This window comes from Arachis stenosperma, chromosome 5, assembly GCF_014773155.1.
Source record: "Arachis stenosperma cultivar V10309 chromosome 5, arast.V10309.gnm1.PFL2, whole genome shotgun sequence".
Taxonomy (NCBI): Eukaryota; Viridiplantae; Streptophyta; class Magnoliopsida; order Fabales; family Fabaceae; genus Arachis; species Arachis stenosperma.
The window spans coordinates 120631090-120648268 of NC_080381.1; the positions used below are offsets into that span (position 1 = coordinate 120631090).

At 31.0% G+C, this 17179-nt stretch overlaps 3 protein-coding genes across 6 annotated transcripts; 2 read left to right on the forward strand and 1 right to left on the reverse strand.

Moving 5' to 3' along the window:
- Positions 1 to 6193: 6193 nt before the first annotated feature.
- On the forward strand, positions 6194 to 7226 carry LOC130981260 (uncharacterized). The gene is made up of 2 exons (XM_057904863.1): positions 6194 to 6262; positions 6363 to 7226. The coding sequence occupies exons 1-2, from the start codon at positions 6194 to 6196 to the stop codon at positions 7224 to 7226; spliced, it is 933 nt and encodes a 310-aa protein (XP_057760846.1).
- A 2541-nt stretch (positions 7227 to 9767) lies between these two features.
- On the forward strand, positions 9768 to 13497 carry LOC130981774 (probable caffeoyl-CoA O-methyltransferase At4g26220). The gene is made up of 6 exons (XM_057905470.1): positions 9768 to 9864; positions 10045 to 10117; positions 11277 to 11356; positions 11530 to 11674; positions 12406 to 12537; positions 13022 to 13497. Exons 2-6 carry the CDS (start codon positions 10049 to 10051, stop codon positions 13310 to 13312), a joined length of 717 nt encoding a protein of 238 aa, XP_057761453.1. The 5' UTR covers positions 9768 to 9864; positions 10045 to 10048; the 3' UTR covers positions 13313 to 13497.
- A 97-nt stretch (positions 13498 to 13594) lies between these two features.
- On the reverse strand, positions 13595 to 17029 carry LOC130981773 (deoxyhypusine synthase). Of its 4 annotated transcripts, none has more exons than XM_057905467.1 (8): positions 16919 to 17029; positions 16502 to 16785; positions 16223 to 16390; positions 15531 to 15749; positions 15158 to 15244; positions 14820 to 14925; positions 14505 to 14740; positions 13595 to 14155 (listed from the first exon to the last, which is right to left on the reverse strand). In XM_057905467.1, exons 2-8 carry the CDS (start codon positions 16709 to 16711, stop codon positions 14075 to 14077), a joined length of 1107 nt encoding a protein of 368 aa, XP_057761450.1. In that variant the 5' UTR covers positions 16712 to 16785; positions 16919 to 17029; the 3' UTR covers positions 13595 to 14074. The 4 variants fall into 4 exon arrangements, with proteins under 4 accessions (XP_057761450.1, XP_057761449.1, XP_057761448.1 ...); XM_057905466.1 differs by having other exon boundaries at positions 16502 to 16738; positions 16919 to 17028; XM_057905465.1 differs by having other exon boundaries at positions 16502 to 16738; positions 16915 to 17017.
- Between the last annotated feature and the right edge of the window lie 150 nt (positions 17030 to 17179).

Sequence of the window (17179 nt, forward strand, 5' to 3'; positions counted from 1 at the left end):
AAAAATGGCTTAAAAGATGTTAGGAGTACTATAAAAATTTGCAATGACTTAGGACATTAATAATTTAGAAATTAAAGAAAATATTTTTATCATGTATTTACCTAAATCACTAGAATATTATAAACTTTTATAGTACTCGTAACATTTTTAAGTCATTTTTTTAAATTATTTTGTATAGAATAAAATATATTTTTAATTATTTTGGATGGAATAAAATATTTTCTTTAATTTTTAAATTATTATTGACTATCTAGAGTATTTTATTTAAAATTTGTGTACATGCATGTATTTACCTAAATCATTAGAACATTACAAATTTTTATAGTATTCCTAATATTTTTTAAGTCATTTTTTAAATTATTTTGCATTATTTTTTTGTGGTTTATATAATTAAAATAAATTTATTAAAAAATATTCATGAGCTATCAAGAATGGGCAGAAGAGTATTGTATAGAATTCGAATTGCTCACCGTATAATTCGAATCAGAGTGATTGAACTTCCCATGCATAATTCGAATCATGTAATATCTCACCCTATATTTTAAAAAAATTTATTAAAAAATATTCATGAGCTATTAAAAATGGACAAAAGAGTATTTTATGAAATTTGAATTGATAGCTCATTAATATTTAAAAAAGTCTCGTAATTAAATATTTGTTAGATTTTTTTTAATGCATGAAATAAAATATATTTTTTTAATTTTAAATTATTATTTTTTAATAAATTTTTTAATAAATTATTAATTTTTTTAATAAATCAGGGTGTAATTCGAATCAACTTGATTCGAATTATTTTATGTGTGTAATTCGAATCAAGTTGATTCGAATTAGTGTGTGTGTGAGTTTTGTGTATAATTCGAAGCAATATGATTCGAATTATGTGTAGATTGAATTCGAATCTAATTGATTCGAACTACATATAAACATGCATTGGTTGATTCATGAACTAAATTTTGGTTTGGCGGATTTATGTAAAAATTTCTTCCCTTAGCTTATTTTAGTGTTTTGCCCTAATTTATTTGTCTAAATTTGTTTGTCCAATTGAAATCGATAAATAAAAATGATTGTTTATGGTCTCTAAAAAATAAAGGTTTAATTTTTTTAATTTTATTTTTTCTAATAAATGAAACAATTAAACAAGTCCAACACGATATTATTCTTCATTTTTTTTAAGTTTGTTTTGTTGTTATTTTTTCATCACAAAAAAAAGTTTAACAATATCTAATTAAAAAAAAAAATAACAATATTCTGACAAAAAAAAGGACCTAATTTAATCATAGCTGTTTGACATGTAATATATTTAAACACACATAATTTAGTGAAACATACTGTAGCTCAGTGGCTACAAGCATGCTAAAATCTTTTTTAGTGTGGGTTTTAACATGAATCCCACCTCAAGAAATTTTGCAAATTTTGATCGGTTTAGATACGATTCAAATGATTTTGATCGATTTTTATTTTTAATTGGTCAGAATATTAAATCGGATCGAATTAGGGTTTAATTTATTGATCTGATTTGGTTTCTACAACTATATTTTAGAGTATTATTTTCTATATTAAATTTAAATAAATTATAATTTTATTTAGTTGAATGAATATAAATTCTTTCTTTTTTTACTGATTTTGCATCATTATGTATTTTTTCTTTTTCATAAATCCCACCTCAAGAAATTTTGCAAATTTTGAACGATTTAGACACGGTTCGAATGGTTTTGATCTATTTTTATCTTTAAACGGTCAAAATATCAAACTGGATTGAATTAAGGTCTAATTTACTGGTCTAGTTTGGTTCTTACAACTATGTTTTGAAGTATTATTTCTCATATTATATTTGAATAAATTACAATTTTATTTAGTTGAATGAATATAAGTTCTTTCTTTTCCTACCGATTTTGCATTATTATGTACTTCTTCTTCTTCTTTGTTTGATTTTTTCTTATTTTTATTCTTGTTAAGAGAATAAAACAAGAAGAATCATGAGAAGGTAAAATAAGAAGGAAAAGATGAATAAGAAAAAAAAGAAAAAGAAGATGATGATAATGAAGAAAAAGGAGGAAGAATTTTGAGTTATCATTAAGTAATTTCAGTATATTCTAGATTTAAATAAGGTGCACTTGGTTTGAGCTTGTTTAAAGTGAGTTTGTTTGTGTGTCGTCATCGTTAAGAAATTTCGGTACATTTTGAATTTAAACTGTTATACATATAAGAAAAAGACGAAGATAACGCAATCACGATAACGATGATGATAATGACGATGATGAAGAAGATGGAAAAGAAGGAGGAGAAGAAATTCAAACGAAAAAAAAGAGAAGTATGAGGTGGTGAAGACAGCGACGATGATAATAAAAGAGAAAGATGAAAAAAATGAGAAGGAGAAGAAGAAGCTAAATAACAACAGTAACAACTAACAAGGGTAAAGAAGAAGAGCATATGCGAGAATTTAAAATTTTTTATAACAACTTACTTGATTAGATATTTTACTTGGTTGTAGAATTTTTCTCTTAAATAATATATATATATCAATGTTAAATTTAAAGTATTTTACATTAAAATTATTTTATAAAATATTTATTTAATAATTTATATATAATTATTCAACAAAAATAGAATATAAATTAGATTATAGATTATTATTTTTAAGAATTTAAATTCATTTATTAAAAAAACATAAATTTTTTATATTAAAATTGTACAAATTTACATCTTTATTGTTTTCATTGTTTGTAAATAATTTTAAAAATTTTAAAAAATGAATTTGAATACCACCAAAAATATAATATAAAGTTATGAATTAATTTTATAATTATAATATATTTAAATATACTTAATAAAAAAATGTACCAAATTAAAAAAATTTTAGAGTAAGTTTTTACAATTTGTATAAAAAATTAAGAAATAAAATAATAATAATAATAAGAGTTATATGCAATATAAATTTTTAAATAGACCAAATAATATAGTATAGTAATAAGAATCTTATACCATATATATAAATAAGTCAAATAACATGAGATTTGAATATTTGTAAATGAATTTTTTTATGATTATGATTATTATGATATTTTATTTGTATATATTTATTCTATTTAATTAATAATTTATGTTTTTATTGAATAATAATAATAATAATAATAATAATAATAGGTAAATTTTTATTTTTTATTTTTTTTAATATTTTTTTAATTCTCATATGTTATCATGTATTTAGAAGTGCTAATATGATATTATTAAAAGAAATAAAATAGTCAAAATTCATTATATATAAAATTGACATCAATTTTTATAGATTATAAAATACTTAATAAATACAAAAGAAATAATCATGAATCAATTTAATATACTTGTGTATATTTATATGTATTATTTTTATAATTTTTCAATATAATAACAATCAAATTTAATATAACAGATTTTTTTTTAATTTTTATAATAATACAAATAAATTTTTTAATAAATATTAAAAATATATTTTTATAGGTCGTTGGATGGAGTATGAATCACGTTGGAGATCTATGATTTAAAGAAGGGTTATGCAAATGAGGATTAGGAATTTTGAGTATATATATATATATATATATATATATATATATATATATATATATATATATATATATATATATATATATATATGGTATGTGAATGAAAAAAACATATATGAAAAATAAACTATTAAGGACACTTAAACAAATTTAGAATTTCGAAAATTAGCGGGGACAGGACGGGAATTCCCGCGCCTGCCCTGGGAGAATTTCGTCTTCCATTCTCATCTTTACAGAAAAAATTCTCCACAGTCGGATCTTCATTCGAGGCAATTTTCACAGAGATCCTCGCATTTTAGAGAGTTTTACCATCCTTATATTAGGGCTGTCAAACGGGCTAGTCCGATCCATTTAGGCCCAGCCCGTTAAACCCGTGGGTTAAATGGGTTGACTCGTTTAAATTCGCTTTATTTGCAGGCCAAAATTTTCTAGCCTGAACCGTTTATCATTTAATTTTATTTTTTGAAAAATATTTTGACAAAAAATACAATTTTTATGTCAAAAACCTTTAAAAATAATACTTTTTTTAGTTGATGGGTCGGATTTTTGGGTCGAATCGGGAGAAAATATCGACTAAAAGTACTGGTTTTTTTTTTAAAATGTAAAAAAATAAACGGGCCACCCGTTTAACCCATCATTTTTTTGGATTAATTAGGCTCAGCCCGTTTAGTCAAAAATTTAAACGGACTTAATTTTAGAGGCAAAATCTATTCATTTAAATAAATAAACAAGTTAACCCTATAGGTTTAGCCTATTTTAACAGTCCTACCTTATATAGGAAAATGGTTCTCTGTAGTTGATTTATTTTATCAACAATAAATTACAGATACAAATTTGTCTACTTTTGAAAATTTTAAACCCGGTCAAAAATACCTTTAGTTAAAAAATAAAAACAACAAAAACGTTTTCAAAAGGTTAAAATGTGTGATAAAAAAATAATCAAATATAAGATATGTATCATAAAAAATGGGTAAAAAACCATAATAAGCCAACTGGCTCAAAAAATTACGTAAATACGCCAAAGTAAAAATCGTTTCAGCAATAAGCCAGATCGTATTTTTATATAATTCGAACCAGGTTGGTTCGAACTCTATTTGTTAGTAAATCGAACCAGGTGAGTTCGAATTAGGGTTTTTTTTTTGTTAGTAATTCGAACCAGCCTGGTTCGAATTAGGAATGAAGGTAATTCGAACCAGGGTGGTTCGAATTATAGAGAGAGAAGGTGTGCATGTAATTCGAACCAGGCTGGTTCGAATTACACCAATCATAGTTCGAACCGGCCCGGTTCGAACTATGTGTGAGACTGACTGTATATATATGGTTCCAAACGTGAGTTAGTCTCATTAGAGGGAGTAGGATGGCTAGTGAGGAGAGTTTTGTTGTTTTGGTGCACCACAGAGGATCTGTTAATAGAAAAACTCGTTCCGGAGTAAAGTTCACAGATAAGGATCCTCTATGTATTGTCATAACATCTACGACGAGTTACGATGAGCTTGTTAGCGCTGTACTAATGAAGCTTGGTGTGGAGGGTGCGAAGGGGTAAAGAAGTTTTCTATCGCATTCCAGTCACGGTGCTACAGAATACGGTGAAGTATGATTGCTTCACGATTAATAATGATGCGGACTTGCAAGTAATGTTTCTCTGTCGGCGGCAGTTTCCGGAGGTGAGGACACCGGAGTTGTTGGCCCGGCTGGCTGATGTTGTATCCAGCTCCGGCGGTTCGAACAGGAATACGAAACACTATAGCGAATGCAGCAGGTTCTAGTTCCCGGCCTGCCGTTGCTTCCTCGTCCGTCCCTGTGTACGAACCAGTGGTCGAACATGTCGCCTCCCCATCTTTCGCTGTTGACCTCAATGCCACCGAAGGCGACGAGGTAGTGGAAAGAGAAAATTTGCCGAACGCTTTAGGGGGTTTGCACCTGTTGGTGTAGGAGACGGTTTTTTGGACGATGAAGACGAGGATGACGTCGAGCCGGATATGATTGACGATGATAGCGCTGATGATATTGGAGCGACTGGGCCTGCATTGGAGGTAGGTGGTTCTAGCTCTGGCACACAGCAGTATCCACCACATTTTTCCCTCGTTGGACTTGGACGCCATGAGACATGAGGGGGTTTTAGGTCACGCTGTTGGATTCGGAGCTAGAGATGCGGAAGGGAGTACTGGTCTGACAGAGTTCCAGGTTGGTCAGCAATTCCAGGATAAAGATGAGGCCCTTTTAAGTGTGAAGACTTACAGCATCCGGCGAGGGGTACAGTACAAGGTGGTGGAGTCCGATCACCGCCGGTATGTGGGCAAGTGTTCCGAGTTTGGGAATGGGTGCACATGGATTCGACTGAGTCTCCGGAAGCGCAAGGGCATTTGGGAGGTCAAACGGTACAATGGACCTCACACTTGCCTGGCCACATCCATCTCGAGTGACCACAGGAGTTTGGATTATCATGTGATTTCGGCGTTCATTATGCCAATGGTTAGGGCCGATGCATCCGTGAGCATCAAGGTGCTCCTGAACGCCACGGCAGCGCACTTTAGTTTTAGGACGACTTACCGGAGGGTTTGGATGGCGAAGCAGAAATCTATTGCCCTCATATACGGTGACTGGGATGAGTCCTACAACGACCTGCCTAGGTGGTCTTGGGTGTCCAGCTGACGATGCCTGGGAGTGTTGGTCCTGAAGACGAGCCCGGTTTGAGTTGGAGGACAGGTGGACGAATCTCAAGCGTACTTCCACAGACTTTTCTGGACTTTCCCGCCCTGCATCGAGGCATTCCGTCATTGCAAGCCGCTAATCAGCATTGACGGCACACATTTGTATGGGAAGTATGGGGGAACGTTGCTCATCGCGATTGCACAGGATGGGAACTCCAACATTCTACCTGTGGCATTCGCACTAGTAGAGGGTGAGAATGCGGAATCCTGGACATTCTTTCTCTCGCACCTTCCACAGCACGTGATCCCGAAGCCCGGTGTGCTGGTTATATCGGACAGGCACAACGGCATCAAGGCTGCGCTCGAGGCTCCTGACGGCGGTTGGCTACCGCCATCTGCGTACCGTGCATTCTGCATACGACACGTAGCGGCTAATTTTGCCCTAACCTTCAAGGGCAAAGACGCTAGGAGGCTACTAGTGAACGCGGCGTATGCGAAGACCGAGGTTGAATTTGATTACTGGTTTGATATCCTGCGATCTGAAGATCCGGCGATGTGTGACTGGGCGAACCGGATTGATTACTCGTTGTGGACTCAGCATCGTGATGAGGGGCGGAGATTCGGTCACATGACGACGAACATCTCCGAGTGTGTGAACTCCATCCTGAAGGGGGTCAGAAATCTCCCTGTAGCATCCCTGGTGAAGGCAACATATTGTAGGCTTGCGGAACTATTTGTTCGCAAGGGGAGAGAGGCTGAGGCCCAGATGGGAACAGGACAACAATTCAGTCAGCATTTGGTGAAGTGTATTGAGGCCAACATGAAGACGGCCAGGTGCTTCACGGTGACGCTGTATGACCGGGATAACTCCGAGTTCACTGTAGCAGAGACTACTCCGACTGGTTCTTTCCCTTGGGTACTTACAGAGTATCACTTGCCTCTCGGACATGTGACTGGGTACTTCCAGGCTCTTCATTTCCCGTGTCAGCACGCACTTGCGTGCTGTGCATACTCACGGGTCACCTGGACCTCTTAGTTCACGCGTCTATCAGATTAGCTCGGTCTTCAATGTGTATCGGATGGGATTCACACCTCCCATCCCGGAGGGCTTCTGGCCACCTTACGACGGGCCCACAGTGATTCCAGACCCTGCCATGAGTGCCAGAGAGGGTCGTCCTAGATCCACTAGGATACGGACGAATATGGACGAGGCGGATCCGAATCGGCCAAAGAGGTGCGGCCTATGTCGCCAACCTGGACACACGCGAGTAGTTGCCCACAGGTTGCAGGCTCGTCTCAGACACATTAGTATGCATGTTGTTAGTGTTAGCATTATCTACATTAGTGCGCATCTTGCTAGTCTTAGAGTTATTTAGATTATATCCCATGTTGTTAGTGTCAGTATTATTTACATTAGTGCATGACTTTAGTTTGATTGTTGCGAGTAGTAATGAATATGGCTTTTTAAATTATGTATTTTTTTTCTTTAAGTTCAATCATGTATGATCCTGGTTTGTACTTTTTTTGTTATGTTATAGTCTGTTTACCTATGTTTTTTTTAATTTGTGTTCTGGGACATTCATTTTGTATGATCAATGAATCTTGAAACAGTTTAGCGTTTATTTTCTCTTACTAAACTGTGTCCGGGTTGGCGACATAGGCCGCATCTCTTTGGCTGATTCGGATATGCCTCGTCCATAGATACACAGCTTAGTCAGTCTCACACATAGTTCGAACCGGCCTGGTTCGAACTATGATTGGTGTAATTCGAACCAGGCATGCACACCTTCTCTCTCTATAATTCGAACCACCTTGGTTCGAATTACCTTCATTCCTAATTCGAACCAGGCTGGTTCGAATTACTAACAAAAAAAAAACCCTAATTCGAACTCACCTGGTTCGATTTACTAACAAATAGAGTTCGAACCAACCTGGTTCGAATTATATAAAAATACGATCTGGCTTATTGCTGAAACGATTTTTGCTTTGGCGTATTTACGTAATTTTTTGAGCCAGTTGACTTATTATGGTTTTTTACCCTAAAAAAATGCTATAAAATTTGAAACTTGATGCTATTTTTTATGAATATAGAGAAACTTTTATTTTTAAAATTTAGTAATTTTATACCAAATGACATTTGTTTGCTATTTTTATAGATGACATAAAATTTTATAAAATAAAATATAAAGAAGTCTAAAAATTAAATTTTATTTTGGTTTTTTATATATTTTTTAAATTTTATCTAAATATTTTTACAGAAATTCAGATTAAATACAATAATCATTATTAAATATTAAGTTCATTTAAAAAGTATTTATTAATTATTATTGTCACATTTTAATTTTTTTTAAAAATGTTTTTATGGTTTTGCTCTTTTAGAAGTAGTGTAATTGTTAGCACCAAAATTTTGTCAGAGGTATTTTTGGTACTTCACATGATTTTGATGTGACCGTGGCAGTGCAAGAGAATATTATTAATGGAAGATTTTTCTTGCAAAAAATCAACCAGTATGATGCATGGCTCTAGAAATCTTGGTGGACAAGTAAGAAAAAACTAAAAAAGACATTTATCATTCTCAACTAAGCCGCCTCATCTGACCGTTTAAAAAAATTAAGAAAATAATATTTGAAAGTATACGTCGCTAAAAAAATTTAAAAAATACAAAAGACAAATATATTTATAATTTTTTTAAAATGTGATAAAAAAATAGATATTTTATATAGAGTTTGAAAAATTTTTAAAAATTAGATTTTAATATAAATTTTTACAAACATTATTAAAAATATAAAATCTTCTTATTTTTAAAATTTAGTAATTTTATATCATGTAAATTTTTTAAAAATATTTTCTATTATAAATTACCACATTTTTTCAAAAAATAAAAAAAATTTAGAGATAAAATTTTGTTTCAAAATTTTTTGTATATTTTTTAAATATTATCACAAAAATTTAAATCAAATAGATAAATTATTTGTTAAATATAAAATTTTATTTTGTTACTTATAACAAATATAATAATTATTAATTGTTTTTATTATATTTTTAAATTATTTAAAAATTATTTATCAATCATATTTTTTAAAAAAAATTTTGTGGTTGAATCTTTTAGATACTAAATTAATAATTAACCATTGACTAACTTAATGTGTATGATTTGTGTTCTTTTGGTATCTCTGTATGATTTTTATTTAATACTTAAAGAGCATATCCAATATCTTTAAGTTGAATTTTATTTTAAATTTTATAAAATGATAAATCAATATTAATGTGATCATATATTATAAATAATAATTTAAAATATAAAATAAAATTTATTATTTTAATATTTAGTCTTAATTTTAATTAAAATTTTTATATTATATTATTTTTTAATTATTCTATCAAAATAATTATATAAATAGCAACATTTTATTAGTTTTACGTTAAAGTGATATTATTTTTTTAAAATAATACTAATTTTATTTCATTTATCAATTCGAATATAAATTTTAATTTTAAATTAATTTATTTTTTAAAAATATCAAAATTAATACTCTAAAAAATTCTATTAATGTGGTACTAATTTTGAATTGAATGTCACTGGCACCCCAGCTTGCTCTCTATATATAACACCAACACTCACACTCTCATCCTCATATTATAATACATACTTCAACATCCTAGGATTCTCAAGTGTAAGCGTTGTCACTGAAATATTCCAAATTTGTTAAGAGAGCTCATCTTTCACGTTTTTTTTTCTTCTATTATTAATTCTATTCATTTATACAACTAAGTAATTAATGTTTTGAAATTATCTGCACATGGTTTAGCTAATTTAGTAATAGGGTGTTTTGAACATGGTGTTTGGATTGCAGAGAAATGGAAAACATAGAAGAACCAATGGATTCCAATTTTCCAGTCATACTACAGAGCGAAAAGTTAGCAAAGGTTTGTACAAATCATATCAATTGTATTGTTTTGGATTCGTTCACAATTTCACATAGTTATTAGCATTTAGTAAGATAGATGGAATCAAATTAAACGAATAAATCTAAGGTTTGGAGCGATTTAATTTATAATATTTTAAAACCTGAATGATCATTCCTTTACTTCATTAATTACATCACTCAACATATGATTTTATTTTCATTTTTTATTTCCCGAAACTCTACACTTATTCTTTGAACTATGTATTTATTAAGTATATTATTATTATCATAAAACTTCACATTATTTGTTGTGTGAAAATATATTTATTAATTTCTTTCATATTCAAAACCCAATCCAAATCAACCTCATTTTATGGTAATTGGTTAATAATAATAATAATAAAATTTAAAAAAATTATTATATATTCAATACATTAAAAATATAAAAAATTTATGGTATTTTATCAGTGTAATGTCTATTAATAAAGTTTCAGTTTAAACAAGTTTTTGGTTTCTATAAAAAAAATATTTGCTTTTTTATTTTGGTTCATAATAAAAGAAAAGATCTTTTCTATTAATAAAGTTTAAGTTTAAACAAATTTTTAGGTGAGCTTTAAAGAAAAGATCATTTTGGATTTATCTTTTTTTAAAAGATCATATGAAAAAGTAAAAATAATTTTATGTTTGAATATATCGTGCAAAAAGATCTTTTTATCTATCAATTATGTTTGGGTATAACAATATAAAAGTGCTTATTAATTTATTATGTAAAAAACATCTTTTTTTTAGGAAAAAGATATTTTAAAAAAAGATGTAAATTGTAACTTCTCAAAAAAGATATTTTTTTCTAGTATTTTTACTTTTATTACTAAAAATTTAACAAACACGCTAAAAAAAATTTATTAAAAAAATATTTTTTTATCAAGATAATGACACCCAAACAACCACTTTGTCTTAGTTTAATTTATTTCGTTAAGTATTAACATAACATATTAAATACATCTTTTTACAATAACAATTCTACTTGTCAAGACTACTTTTTAAATTTTTTACCGGATCAAAACAATAAATAAATAAATAAATAAGGGACTAAAATTTTATTTAAGCCTAAAATTTTCTATTATATATTAACAAAATGGTTTAATATGTCTAACTTTTTTTTTTTTTTTTTTTTACAGTATATAGTGGAAACTGCTGTTTACCCTCGCGAGCCACAGCTTCTTAAAGAGCTGAGGGAACTCACTCAGAATTATCCTAGGTTAGTAACATATATATGTAATATTACTTAAATGAATAAAAATTATATATATATGTAATATTTTTTAAAAATATAAAAGATAAAAACGTTCAAGACCTTTTCTATTTAAAAATTAGAAGGATAAAGAGTTTAAATAATTTTTCATACTAAAAGGTTTCGAAATTTATTATTAGGGGTTTCATGGGTACTAATCCTGAATCAGGCCAACTAATGTCAATATTGTTGAAGCTATTGAATGCCAAAAAGACGATTGAAATTGGAGTGTTTACTGGCTACTCTCTTCTTCTTACAGCTCTTAACATTCCTCTTGATGGAAAGGTTTGCACAATTTTTTATATTTTATTTAGAGAAATAGATAAATAGATTCTTAATTTTTTAATTCAAAGATAAATAAGTTATTGACTAACTGAGAATACAAAAACGTTTTTCACCTTTTGAAATGTGAGACATATAAGTTCTTTCGTCCAAAATATATAAGAACAAATAAGTCATCAAAAAAAATTTATATGTTACATATTTTAAAATGTGAGGGACATTTTTATATTTTTGATTAGTTAGTGATTTAGCCTTGGTATGATAAAAATTTTTTAAACACGTGCTTATGCTTTTCAAAAGCACAAACACCTCGTTTTATGTTTGATAAATTAAAAAGTGTATTTGTGACTTTCAAAAATTAGGAGTGTTAAGAACTTATTTATCGTTTTCTATTTTATTTATTGTGTTTATTATTTAGTCGTTTATTTATCTTATTATTTAATTTGCTATAGTATCTTTTTACTTGCTTCAACGTCTTACTTATGTTATGAATAAATATAGTAGGAAAATAAGATAATTTATAATTGAGATGAAATGTCAATATATGATTAAATAACAAAATAAGAATATAGTTTTGATATTGCTTTAGACATTGAGCAAATAAGTAAGCTTAATGAAGTATTTAATAGTCAAGATAACAAATTATTAGGTCATGTAAATTTAAATTTAAAATAAATCCAGCATATATATTTCAATTTTCTTTTTATAAAAGAAAAACATTATAAATATTGCAGATTACAGCCATAGATATTGACAGAAAAGCTTATGAGGTTGGATTACCATTCATCAAAAAGGCTGGAGTAGAGCACAAGATTGATTTTATAGAGTCTCCAGCTCTGCCAATTTTGGACAAACTATTGCAAGATGTAAGCATTTTTCTTTGCTTGGAGAAACATAGGTTTTATGAGAAATTAATTTTTATATGCTCTAACAGCAAATCAAATCATTTAATTTTTATTACTTTCATACTATATATAATAGCAATATGAGAAGAGTTGGTGCATAACTTTACTTTTTGAAATACCTTTTATTATATATACAATCCATATATTTTTTTCTTTTGTTATTTTGAAAACTTAAACCCAAAACCTATTAATTACCTTATAATCAATTTGTCATCTCAACTAATTCCATTTTTATTGCTTTTACACAGAGTGAATAGAGCAAGCAAACGACTTGATTTGTTCACAGAACATTTAAAGAATTTCTCATATAACCTTTGTTCCTCTAATAATTTAACTGCCTTTTTCTTTCCTTGATTTCCAGACATAAAAAAACTTACTAATTATTACTTCTTCTTCTTCTGCTTATTATTATTATTATTATATTCTTGGTATGTTTTTGGTGTAGCCTTCAAACTTGGGAACTTATGACTTCGCCTTCATTGATGCTGACAAATGGAGCTATGTGAAGTACCATGAGAGGCTCATAAATCTGGTGAAGGTTGGTGGGTTGCTTGTCTACGATGACACACTCTTAGGTGGATTTGTTGTGTGGCCTGAACAGGATGTTGAAGCTTCTCACAGACCATATCGAAAAGCTTTAATCGAAGTCAACGACGCACTCGCCACAGACCCACGCGTTGAGATCGCTCTTGCTTCTGTTGGAGATGGACTCACTATTTGCAGGCGCATTGCATGATACTACCTAAATCATCCTTTCACTTTAAATATCAAACCTTAATAAATAACGACGAGTTATTTGATTATTAGTACATGGTTACTCACATGAGTAGTACATTATATATATCAAAATAAGGTTGTATGCTTTGTGTTCGTGGCCTGCTGTTAAACCAAAATGATGAATTAATTTACTATTTTGGCATATATTTATTTTCACAAATCCTTCATAGATTTCCAAAAGATAAAACAGACAAATGTTGGTCAATGAGTTAAGAAGAGACTGTTAAACGTTTGGTTAAAATGAAGTAAAAGAAAATACCATTGTGTCATTATATTTGATTCAGAACCATATATACAATCAAGAACACAAGTACAGGCACAGCAATATGATTCAGAAGAATAAATAAGGTCTGAATTGTGATATATCTTTTCCTCCAACATGAAATTTGGCCATCAGTTGGAAGAAAGATAAAAATATACCGACTTGCAAAGTTGATGAAGTTTCAAGTTTCTAATGTTATTTGTTTTAGAAGTTACAATCATCCTCATCCCAAAACTCACATAAACCAATGAAAATTGGTTATTGCATCTATAATTCCTGTCTCTGATGCAGTCAGGATTAGTGTATTACTTTTTCTTTTTTGGTATAACATAAAATGCACACGATAATGATGGACACACCAGGCATGATGACCTAATCGAATACCAGCGGTGAACACGTTCATCAATGTCCTCAAACAATGAAATTTACGCGAACTTGACAGTTAGTTTGTCTTAACCTCTATTGATTGCAAGGTTTCACTCTTGGGGCAAATGTTTCGGCAACAAGCAAAGGGAAGGCGATGGTTGCATCACAGTGGACCTGGTTTAATGAAATCAACATACTTGTAAGCATAGAGATTAAGACAAATATTTATTCATGACTAACGTTACATAAATCTTTAGAAGTCCAACAAATATAAGAACAACAATGGACATCAGCATATTTTGCAATTCTGCTAATGTTAGTAGAAATCATGGTTGTATTTTATAATATAAAATTGGATGAACCTTGGAATTTTCAGTCATATTCTAAATCAGGATGATGATTGATGATATTAGCTGGCTACAATAATCCAAAAGTATGAAACTATAGCCATAGCATTCACCGCAGCAATTTGGAGAATTCTGACAAGAAGAAAAGTAATTGTGAAATCATATAGAGGATGTACCTTAACAGTTTTTGCAGATCCTCGTATTTTCCCCCAGGAAACAGCTTCATCTGGACGAGCTCCCGAATCACTACCATCAAATTCTTGTGCGGTATTAATAAAAACAGCGTAGTCTGCACCATTACGCATCATATTGGCATTGCAGATGTGATGCTTTGGAATACCACCTCCTAAAATAATCATGCCGGTCTTCCTAGGACTCGCATGTACAGCTTCTCCATTCATGGCCCTTATATCTGTTACATTGCAAAGTTGTCATTCTACGCAATTCAGATTCACTCAGGAAGTAGGAAGGCAAAAGAGAGTAGAAAAGACCTTGCACTATGTCTACAATCAGACCCGGGTTGCGGAACGAATGGAAGTACAGCATGTCCCCCAATGAGCCATCGGTTAAGCCCGGACAAAATACTGGAATATTGTTCTGGAAAATATGAAAGAAACTCAACAATAATTGTGATTTTCTAAATCAATGCTGTTTAGAAAATCAGGAAATTTACACAACAACTACATTTCATCGTATACATACATGATACAAGAAATATAGAGAAACAATAACCTAATGCTCGGAAAAGGAAATAGGCTAAGACTTGAATCAGGAACAAAATGCAGGGAATAACATGATTATAAAAAAAGCTTTGCTCCCACAGCCTTACCTTGTATGCCCAATAAAGGTAAGAGCTCTCATTCTTTATTTCTTTACCCAATCGAGCAATCAACTTGGATGGTGTCCATATCACATTCTGTCAAAAATGAAGAAGAAAAAAGAGTAAGATGAACAAGTGTCGGGAAAAACAAGTTTCAAGTAGCACCTGCTTCATCAGAGGTATGCCATTCAATTTTAAAATGTTAATCTATTTTAGTTAATTTTGTTAGCAACTTACCATAAACAAAACATATACAGAATAGTACAATACAAATACAGACGACACTAATATTGAAAAAGGAAAACAAAGACAGATGGTAAATAAGTCCCCATGCATCCACAAAAACTTTCACACACTACAAGACAGCTATAAAATAAAGTACCTCATTATTTTGTTCTGTCAACATCTGATCAAAAATGGGAATAATCCAGTCCTCAAATTTGCAATAATTGTCATTAGGGACCAACAAATTACCAATACGATTCAATCCCTTTGAGCGCAGATAGGCTCCATCCAGAGAGAAATCTCCTTTGTATGTTGGTGCAAGGCACTTTATAAGATCTTCCTCGATGCCACCAGTAGTTGTCACAATTACATCAACCTGTAACAGATCAAGAATTATAATACTATCACAATTTGAATTTAACTTATTTTTCCAAAGGAAAAAAAAAACACTTCCTTTTGCAAATTACTTTTGGAATTCAACAAGTACACACTCTATCATTGTTCAAAGACAATCAGTTAAATTTAATTTTATCTCTAATCAAGGGGATTAGCAACAATCAGTCAATGTGATGCTTGTCACCCTATTGATGAACAATCTAACAACAAAGTCTCTACTTACACGATGCTATGCTACAAATAGTTGGTAGTGAACTAGAGATACTATATACATTATATATGCACCAGCTACAAAAGTTTTTTCAATTCTTCCATCTTACAATCATTTTATGACACCACAAACAACACACTAAAACAGATATTTTTCCAGATACAACCGAAAACCAAACATTTATCATGTTAACACAAATTAAGGGGAACCAACTTCCCAATTTAAGCTTACAGGATACTCACCATGTGATGTTGAACGAGAAACCGAACAGTGTCTCTAACACCAGAGGAGATGAGATTAGAAGTGAATCCCAGAAACACCTTGCAAGTAACAGACCTTCGGTAACTCAAATCCCTCTCTTCCTCACTGCAATCATCGACTACTGGTTCATCAGCGAGCCTCCAATCTAGCTTCAACCCAGTTCCCCAAAAGTTGCAAAGACAATAACTTTATGAGCAAAAAGTCACAGAAACACAAAAACAAACAGATGGGGGGCACAAAGAAAAGCAAACAAAACAAACCATTTGATTAATGACTTGGATTGCGTCTCCTAGGTTTGAAGCTTGAAAGCCAGTGGTGACCATGGACTTGAGAAGCTGATGGTAATTGACGCCTTGGTTGAAGTCATAGCCTTCAATTTTGGTGCATTTTCCTTCTAGATTTTCCGATTCTTTGAAGACTGTGGAATGAACTGAAGATAGAACAACATTGTCTTCCTTTGCCTCACCCATCGAGCTGAATCCCAAGCTGAGAAGTTCCTGTGAAAATTGCAACACAGTACGAGGAGCACAAACGTGCTATGATTCTGGGATAAAGTTTTATAACAACAAAACTCAATTCACAGATGAAGACAGAAGGAATATTTATCTAAACTAAAACACACAAAAAAAAAAAAAAGAGACAGAGAACAGATGAAGAGTGAAAGCTTAAGCACCTACCTGAGCTTCTGAAAGAGGTGATAATCGTCGCGGTGCCGGCGGCAGAGAGTGGAATATGATGTGTTCTCACTTTTCAGTGTTTTTGGTTTTAGGGATTGTCATTATGGTGCATCGTCTGGTGAAGTATGTTTTGTATACCTCACTATGAAGTATAGTAGTTGATCAATAAAAATATGACACGTGTCTCGCTTTTTGACAGCTACAAGCGAGAGTGTTTCTATGACTGTATAATTTTCTAAGTAATTTCATTTGGACTAAATC

Excerpts from the sequence above, each read along its gene's own strand:
- LOC130981260 (XM_057904863.1), top strand. The coding sequence starts at position 6,194 with ATGCCTGGGAGTGTTGGTCCTGAAGACGAGCCCGGTTTGAGTTGGAGG. Across the intron at positions 6,263-6,362 it reads CAGGTGGACGAATCTCAAGC|TATGGGGGAACGTTGCTCAT; the intron begins GTACTTCCACAG and ends TTGTATGGGAAG.
- LOC130981774 (XM_057905470.1), top strand. The coding sequence starts at position 10,049 with ATGGAAAACATAGAAGAACCAATGGATTCCAATTTTCCAGTCATACTA. Across the intron at positions 11,357-11,529 it reads CTCACTCAGAATTATCCTAG|GGGTTTCATGGGTACTAATC; the intron begins GTTAGTAACATA and ends ATTTATTATTAG. Across the intron at positions 11,675-12,405 it reads ACATTCCTCTTGATGGAAAG|ATTACAGCCATAGATATTGA; the intron begins GTTTGCACAATT and ends TAAATATTGCAG.
- LOC130981773 (XM_057905467.1), bottom strand. The coding sequence starts at position 16,711 with ATGGGTGAGGCAAAGGAAGACAATGTTGTTCTATCTTCAGTTCATTCC. Across the intron at positions 14,926-15,157 it reads ACCTTTATTGGGCATACAAG|AACAATATTCCAGTATTTTG; the intron begins GTAAGGCTGTGG and ends CATATTTTCCAG. Across the intron at positions 14,156-14,504 it reads GATCTGCAAAAACTGTTAAG|GTCCACTGTGATGCAACCAT; the intron begins GTACATCCTCTA and ends TCATTAAACCAG.